The sequence below is a fragment of the Grampus griseus genome (genome assembly GCF_964374135.1).
Source record: "Grampus griseus genome assembly, chromosome: 3".
Taxonomy (NCBI): Eukaryota; Metazoa; Chordata; class Mammalia; order Artiodactyla; family Delphinidae; genus Grampus; species Grampus griseus.
The window spans coordinates 5,085,214-5,094,425 of NC_139019.1; the positions used below are offsets into that span (position 1 = coordinate 5,085,214).

Genomic DNA, 9,212 nt, shown 5'->3' on the forward strand with positions numbered 1-9,212 from the left:
GTCCAGAATCACTGGGGCCAGGAAACCAACAACACGGGTTCCCGGGCCCCAGCCCAAAGCCTCTACCCAACAGGTCTGAATTGGACCCACCCTTCCGATGAACGAGTCCAGGTCACTCTGATGCCGTGGTCTGCAGTGACCCTCGAGAAACACCACACTGGGGCCTGCGGCTCAAAGTCAGCCCGCAGGTGCGGCGACAGCACTGCCCAAGTTCACCAGCCACGCAACCTCCCAAGGCCCGCCCAGCCCTGCAGACTCCGAAGGCGCAGCTGTCCCCGCCATCTGGCAGCCCCCTCAGGCAGACACACAGGGCCCCGGGACGGGCTGGGGGTGCATTCCTGAACTGTGTCAATACACCCGCAATGTCCTCTGTGAAAGAGGCCGCGGGGAAATCAGAATCCTGCATTTCACTTTGGCTTTTCCTGCCTAAATGCCTGCAGAACAAACTTCACCAATATCCCTCACACTTTAGGGAAGTGACAATTGTTTACGAGATACAAGATACTATACTATGAAAACGTTACAGAAATGATTACATGGAACAAGTCTTATAAGTACTTAAAGACTTTATTATATTAGACGAACTGAAATCTACGGAAACACAGTTCCATTGAACACATTCTTTATGCACTATACTTAAAAATATAAATACAAAACGAATTTAAAGTACTTATATTAAACCAAGTTTTCCTTCTGTTTTTTTTGTTTAGCTTTCTTTGACACCATAAAAGAAAGAAAGAAAGAAAAAGAACAGAAAGAGTATATTAAAAGAAAACTATTAGGTAGAATCTTTTTAAACTTTTACTTTACCCATCATATTTAATATTTCCAAGACTATTTGGCCACGGAGAATCATACACATCGCACTCAAAGTTGTGTGATCACCAGTCCCCTGAGAGCTAGAGGACCAAACAGAGCACGTCAGGGAGAGGGGGCAGCTGGCGGCACAGCCCCGCACGCCCTCCAGGCCCTGCCGTCCCCAGAGGCCAGGACGAGGACAAGGTGCCGGGAGGATGGGCCCAGGAAACAGCATCGCTGCCGCTCAGTCAAGGCTGCCTGAAGGTCACGGCCACTCATGCAGGGCTGGGAGGACCTTCAGACAGACGGAGGAGGGAGTTAGGAAGGAGGATGGTCTTCCCCCCGGACGCTCCGGTACTTGGCCATGTCCTCAGGAAATACTTTAGAGAGTTCTTGAATCAACAGGCTTTTAAATTTCTAAGAAGAAAAATATACACGGTCAAGATATTTTTGCATGTGACCCATCACCCAAGTTAAAGACGACGCCCCACCAGAGTCTCAAACTCAAAAGAGAAACTGGGCTTTCCCTGCACTGTCTGCTCATCTCCCTGGACGCCACACCTGCCAAACCGCAGCAGGAAACTGCTTGCAACTATGCTGCAAGTACATCAGGTACATGGAGAACTACCTGAAAGAGGAATGTTCATTCAAAGACTACTTCTTCCCTCCTGCCTCAAATGACAAGGAGCCCTCTCGCACGGAGCCAGCCACTCAGGTGGAAATGATTAGAGCAAGTGTAACAGGAGTCTTCACGTAATAATTAAGCAATTATTAATTCAAACCACATCAAACCCATTGTGTGCAAACAGCTCTCGATCAAAGCTTTCAGAGCACCTAGAAACCTGTCTTCTCCAAATACCACGCTCCTTGAGCCTTCGTATCAGCATAACGTTTGTTTTAATCCAATCTTAAAAGCAGCTAAATATCTCCCAGCATCTCAAAACCCTTTCTTATAAGCTGTACAGAAAGGCAGCACCGTGGATATAAACAGAGAGATGGTCCTTACGTAGGTCAGGAACACATCCTTAAAGGAGGCTACATGCCAACCCTACAGAAAGCATTTAAGACAGAACTCATGCAACTTTAATCACTCGACCCACCAGGCATACAAACTGCACTGTGAGACGTTCACAATCTCATGAGAGGAAATGACACCAAGAGGCAACAGAAAGGGGTGCAAACTGAACAAACAGCACGGTCGCTAGTGTCACCGCCGACAGGCCATCTCAAGGCGCAGAGGCAGGGAGGCGAACAGGAGCGCGGGCAGCCGGGAGCACATCGCCCTGCGGCCGCGGCCCTGTTCTTAAGGGGAAGGGCGGGGCTCTTTCTGCCTGTCGTCCCCTGAGCTGGACCATCCGGCTTGCCCGCAGACTGGCCCAAAGGACCCCAGCTGGCTCTCCACCAAAGCGCTATCGTGCCCCAGAGGTGATGCTCCGTTCAAGAGCAACTCAATCCCAAGCTGGCAAAGCAGAAATGAGGCCGGGGGCACCACACTAACCCTCACAGCAAAGCCACCTCTAGGGCAGGCCACCTGGGATCAGCACAGATCCCTGCAGTCCAGGCAGCGGGAGACGGGCCTGTCACGGCAGTCCCGCCACCACCTCCGTGCCGGCCCCTCGCCTCGCCAGCGCGCCCTCCGCGTGGCCGTCCCCACGAACAGCAGACACCGAGCAGGCACCTGTGCCCCTGGGCAGCAGAGGGAACACAACACTCGTGCCCCTTGCATGCTGGAGCTTAGGCTGCAGCAGGGGACACAGGACAGAGACAGAAGGGCCGATCCTTATCAGCCAAGGCTGGTCCGCAAGGCCTCTCGGAGGAGGTGACACGCTGACCAGGGAGCACAGGCAGTGGGCAGAGGACGCGCAGGAGTCCCAGCAGAGGAGACGGCAGGGGAATGGACAGGAAGGAGACAAGGAGCCGGGCTGGTGAATTCCAGAAACGCAAATGAGGCCAGCGCTGCTGGCGGCAGGGGGAGAGGCAGGAGGGCTCACTGTATGAGGCCAACAGGAAGGGGTAGCACCGCCCACCTAAAGGAAACCCCCACACACACACACACACCCCGCCCCCGGCCACACGAGAGTCAACGTAGGTAAGAAAACACTCCATATACCATGTTCAAGATGAAGTTTTCTCGATCCCATCAAAACCAAGAAATACAAAGAGCAGGGTCTCTGGAGAATAGGGTATACGGTACAAAGGGGTCTGGAGTCTGAAGCTGGAGACGACCACCAGAGAAAGAGAAGTCAAGGAAGATTCGGCAATCCTCTAAACCAAAGACCCACAGTTACAGAAAAAGGCCGAACAGAAGGACTCAGAAAGCACCAAAGGGCAACCTGGAGATACTAAATCGTAAAAACAGAAACAAGCACGTTAGCCAACAACAACTAACACCACAAAAATTAACCCAGACTTCCGTAAAAGGGAGGCTAGCCACGTCGCTACGTTTATTATGCTCCCACACGGCTTGCTACTGTTTAATTTTATTACCTATTACGCATTTCAGAAATCTCAGCTGTGTAATGTTGTCAGGTAGCTGAAGTTTTACAAAGTCTTATGAGCCAAATTTGCTCTGTGAGCACTCCTTGATGTTCTGACATTATCTTCTGTTGACAAGAACCTTACCTTCATTGTGTCAATCTTGCCTTTAACTTGTTCATTTTTAGCCAGAGCCCTCTCCAGGCACTCTTTGGTATAGAGTTGGGGATTTCGACCTTGATCTATGTATCTGGAAACATGAAACATGTCAATTAACATTCATGGCTGATACCTCCTCTCACGGTTTTCTTATGGGGAAAAAACAAAGGTAGCGATCTGTAACCTCACATGGCCCTGTTTAGAAGCTGTGTCCAGGAACCAGGTGAATTAGGATTCCTTCAGTTATACAAGTATAGATGACTTGCACTTATATTACTTCTAATAATATGAATGACTCATGAAATCAAGTTAACGATCACTTATAAACCAAGCAAGCTTCACAGTCACACCAGTTCACATGTTTAGCACTTGTGTTTTTCGAAAGGTTTCATGGCCAACCACACCTTTTTATCCTCACAACAACCTGTAAGGTCAGGCAGCTCTTGACAAGAGAGAACTAAGCGTGGGCCAGAGCTTCCGGGCTGAGCAGTACAGGGAGCCCACCGAGATGCAACCCAGCAGGCCCACCCCGTCCTCTGGAGAGCCGCCTCGGGGCTGCAGGATCGGTGAGGGGAGAGCAGCGAGCACGAGAGCGCTGGCTTCGCCTGTCCTGAGATTAGTTTACCGACTGGAGAGAGGGGGGAATGATACACTACTTTCCTAAAAATACCTAAGGAACTTAAACTTAACAGAGACAGATTCTCTCCAATTATTTCTTAGCAGCATAAAACTGTTCTGTGAAATTTTCAACACGTGTCCCCAAAATGTCTTCCTCATCCCAAAGATTTCATTAAGTGTACCGCCTAGATGAATATACACATTTTACCTGCGGAAGGCCACCTGCCTACTTCTGCACCTTGAAGACCTTCACGTCACCCAGCTAAACTGAATTACTCATTACAAAGAAACAAAAACCACCACCACTACACTAAGTCTGATTTATGCATTTTTATGCTTCAGTTAAAAAAAATTATCACTTCAGATTAAACACACTGTTAGGTTGCTGTTAATGGCATAAAAACTGGCTTTTAATTATGACAGATAGAGAAATACTAATAAATCAAAAGTTCTAGAAATCCCATTTTATTGTGATGTATTTGAAACGATGGAATGAAAAAAGCAACATTCTGGTTAAATCCTAAGCAAAATCCATCCATTTCTGGGGGGGAGAAAACCTCAACAGGCCCAAATGTCCTAAATAAACAACCCCTTTTGACAGTGATGTCATTTGGATCGGGCTCTTCTTTGAAGACTCGAGGGTTGACTCCCACTTCTGCCAACTCGCCAACCCCAAGCACCCGGCAGAAGGGCCGAGGTTTACGTTGGTGTCTCTGCTCCAGATGCAGTCGGCGTGCCTGAGAACAGGCCTGGAGACCCTTCTACATCGGCACAGACTGATGTAGACAGATGTAAGCCAGATCTGACCGACAGCTCAGATCTGCTGCTTGCTGGGCGCTGAGAGGCCACCCCATCCCAAGTCCCCACGTGGGTCTCCGCTGTCCCTGCACCCACCGGCTCCGGCTGTGCTGGCCGAGGCCTCACTGCCCCCGCCTCTTCAGCGGTCTTCCCCATCTGTCTTCCTCTCATTTGCTCCACTTCAGAAGCCAGGAGTAGTTCCTTGGCATCTGTCAATATACTCATCCCACACACTCGTGACCAGAATGGCTCTAATGAGGACACTTAAGGAGAGGAAATCAGCCTCCACCTTGCCACACTTCACGAGCAGGAGTCTAGAGCTGCAACACACGCACAAGACAGACCTTCGCTCCCACCTGGGAACATGTGACACCTCGGCCAGCAGGTGAGGACAGAGCTGAGGCTGGGAAAACTGCAGCCTGTGTGTCCTGACTTGGTGGCCAGCTGCCGAGCTGTGCTGTAACTGGGACTTTCATCTCTGACCTTTGGGGATGTAAAAAGGTAACTTTTCCTTTTACTGTTCAAGGAACTCTAGTGATTTACATTTGCAGTTTTACTGCAAAAAGCCCCAGAATACTCTTGCTGTTCCAAGCCAGCTCCGGGAGGGAGGCTGCTTGGCCCAGAGAATTGGCCCTCGTCAACACAAGTCCAGGATTTGAAACTAAAATTAGAGCTGTCATATGATCCAGCAATCCCACTCCTGGGCATATACACAGACAAAACTATAATTCAAAAAGATACACGCACCCCTATGTTCACAGCAACACTATTTACAATAGCCAAGACACGGAAACAACCTAAGTGTCCATCCACAGATGAATGGATAAAGAAGATGTGGTGTGTGTATATATACACAATGGAATATTACTCAGCCATAAAAAAGAATGAAATAATGCCATTTACAGCAACATGGATGGACCTACAGACTGTCATACTAAGTGAAGTCAGAAAGACGAATATCAAAAGCTATCACTTATATGTGGAATCTAAAACACGACACAAATGAACATATCTATGAAACAGAAACAGACTCACAGACATAGAGAACAGATTTTGGTTGCCAAGGGGAAGGGGGGTGGGAGAGGGATGGAGTGAGAGTTTGGGGTTAGCAGACGCTAATATAGGATGGACCAACAAGGTCCTACTGTGTAGCACAGGGAACTATATTCAATATCCTGTGATAAACCATAATGGAAAAGAATATATATATGTATAGCCGAATCACTTTGCCGTACAGCAGAAATTAACACAACACTGTAAATCAACTATACTTCAATAAAATTTTTTTTAAAAAGTCCAGAATTTTAGTCTCAGCTCTGACACTGACTAGCTAAACAGCCACTACGGTTACTTACTGGTTCTTTCACCTGTGAAATCAGTGTGATACAACCTGGATGGATAAAACCTAAAGACTTTATTTCCTAGAAGCATCTCTAGGCCAGGACTGTACCCAGGTGCAGGTAACTCTCTCACAGAAAACGGTAAAAAGACCTACCAACATACCTGGCCTAAGAACTTTTTTTTTCAACACAGTAGATATTATCATCTCCTAAAACCAGCACTGCCAGGGCAGTCTGGGGGATACCAGACCAAATTCGTACTTCTCGGGTTGTTTCTCGCTTTAATTTTTTTTAATTTATAACATAGCTGCATAAGACTTTTTCATTCTCAAGAAAAAAAAGGAATTCATGTGGTTGTCCTTTTATATAAGCAAGATTTTAAGAGCCTAGGATGTTCTTCACATATTTAAAAAGCCTTTATTCACATGTAACTTTTTCTAAACAATACAATACTGAGTTTTTTTTTTAAATTAATTTATTTATTTTTGGCTGCATTGGGTCTTCGTTGCTGCGCGCGGGCTTTCTCTAGTTGCGGCGAGCGGGGGTTACTCTTCGTTGCGGTGCTCGGGGTTCTCATTGCGGTGGCTTCTCTCGTTGCGGAGCATGGGCTCTAGGCATGTTGGCTCAGTAGTTGTGGCATGTGGGCTCTAGAGCACAGGCTCAGTAGTTGTGGCGCACGGGCTCTAGAACGCAGGCTCAACAGTTGTGGCTCACGGGCTCTACAGCGCAGGCTCAGTAGTTGTGGCACACAGGCTTAGGTTGCTCGGCGGCATGTGGTATCTTCCCGGACCAGGGCTCGAACCCATGTCCCCTGCCTTGGCAGGTGGATTCTCAGCCACTGCGCCACCAGGTAAGTCCCTGAGATTTTTTTTTTTTTTTTTTTAATGGTTTAATCCCATTAGAACATAAGCTCCATGATGGTGGGGATTTTTGTCTGTTTTCTTCCCTAACATATACGAAGCACCCAGACCATGCCTGCCACATAGCAGACACTTATATACTGGTAGTTGAGGAAATGATTACAGCAAAACTAAACAATAATTAGAATATCAAGAACGCTACTTACTCAAAAACTTCTAAAGGGACAGTAATATCATGAAGTTGCTGTCTGCATTTATCGATATCCTGTAAGCCAGTAACAATAAAATTCCTGAGGGAAAAAGCAAAAATGGGACGTTAGGTTAATTGGGACGACGGCACTGAGCACCACCCACATCTGGCCGACCAGGGATCCACACGCGTGTTCCTTGCACAAGCACAGGTTACATGTGGCTCTCAGCTCTTTGGTTAGCTACAGAATTCCGTAAAGCTTTGGCGTTCTATCATATGCTCATCTATCTCCTGATCGTCTTTTTAAACAAGGAATTGCCAATACTGGGGGGCAAGAACCAATAGGAATAAGGGCAGGAGCCTTTGAGAATCTGATGAAAAATACGAGCCTTCTCTCAAAAACATTCATCCTGAGGTGGCGGGGATTTTGTGTGCGGTGTCAGACAACGCCCGCGGTGGGCGACTCCAGTTCAAGCATCCATCCTCAAAGCCTGAGGGAAAGCAAGCCGCGGCTGCCTAGTCTAACTTCAGCTCCCCGCGGGAGCCTTCCTAGATCAGCCGGCTGGTCCCGCAGCACCGGGTACGCAAGGCGGGCTTGCAAACAGGTTGGTGCTTGTGCCCTCCGTACAGCTGTGAGCCCTTCTCCGGAGCATCCGATTTGTATCTGCCTTTTGTTCACCCGGCCAGCACAAGGCTGCTGCCCCCAAAATCACTTCATAAACGTTCTGTGGCCCGTCGCAACCCACCACCGCCCACCATCATCCGATTCCTCCCTTCGGGCCTAGGCATCAAGCGGTTTCTGAGCCCTCACCTTCCCGGGGCCCATTTCACCGCACTGCCGCGTGAAGCCCGCCTCCCTTCGGGGGGCAGGGGCGTAACCCCCGGCCGAAGGGGAGAGAGTCCTACGTGCGTAGGGCAAGACTCAGATTCAGAAGCACGCCTCCCCCTGATAGCCCCAGAAACAGAGACTGATAACGTCCAAACGCGGCCCCAAGACAAGGTCCCAGCGCGGCAAAGCGGGAAGGAGGCGGGCCTGCAACAGGCGGCAGCGGCCAGCCCGCCTGCGCACAGCCTGGACCGGGAGGGCCCGGGAGGGCCCGGCCCCGAGCAAGGCGGGGAGAGGAGGCGGCTCTCAGCCGGCTCCAGGCTCCCCATCCCGGCTTCCAGGCAGACAGACGCCACCCCGCTGGCGCCGGGGACACGCCGGCGGACTCGGCCGCCACTCACAGCTTCTGGTTGAGCCCGGCCTGGCTGCTGGGCTGGAAGTCGCTGACGATGATGCCGAGCTGCCGGATGTTCTCCACAAACTTCTCCAGGTGCTCCTCCAGGTGGTCGAACTTCTCGGCCATCGCCCAACCGTCGGCACCGCCGCGGGCTAGCTCCTGCCCCGGCGCCTCTGGCTTCCGCCGGGGCCCGTCACCACTTCCGTTTCCTCTGGGGGCGGGGAGTGGGGGGGGGCCTGGATGGTGGGGCGGGGCGACGCGGGGCGGCGCGGGGCGGGGCGGGCCACCGGGGCGTGGTATGGACCCTGAGGCGGTGTCTGGGGCGGGGCCTGGATTGGAGGCGGGGTTTGAGCGTGGGGCGAGGCGGACGTCAGCTCAGCCTGGCCCCAGTAGCCCTAAGCGGCCCAGGTGAGCGGGGCACGTCTGGTGTTGGTCCTCGGGACTCGCACGCGTGCTCTGAGGGCCACAAAGAGCCCGCGATGGGGACCTGTGGGATCCGGCTCTGCCTTCACTGGCCCTAGGCAAGTTCCCGAGCCTCTGAGCCCTTCCATAAAATCAGGATAATGAGACCCGACAGCTACATGAGGTTAGTTAGAGGAGATGACGCCGGTAAGGCTGAAGCACAGCGGGCAGTACTTGGAAAGAGTAGCTTGACCCATGATGAAAATGACTTTTTTTCCCCGAGTATTCAAATTACAGATACTTATGGTAAATAATTGCAACAATAAAGAAAAAAATGTAATGAAGAAAG

The 9,212-nt window shown here is 50.4% G+C and overlaps 1 protein-coding gene across 1 annotated transcript; it reads right to left on the minus strand.

Annotated features, from left to right (window-relative positions):
• Positions 1–557: 557 nt before the first annotated feature.
• MED10 (mediator complex subunit 10) lies at positions 558–8,651 on the minus strand. Its single transcript, XM_082651675.1, has 4 exons — positions 8,466–8,651; positions 7,255–7,338; positions 3,421–3,523; positions 558–1,215 (listed from the first exon to the last, which is right to left on the minus strand). The coding sequence occupies exons 1-4, from the start codon at positions 8,585–8,587 to the stop codon at positions 1,117–1,119; spliced, it is 408 nt and encodes a 135-aa protein (XP_082507801.1). The 5' UTR covers positions 8,588–8,651; the 3' UTR covers positions 558–1,116.
• Between the last annotated feature and the right edge of the window lie 561 nt (positions 8,652–9,212).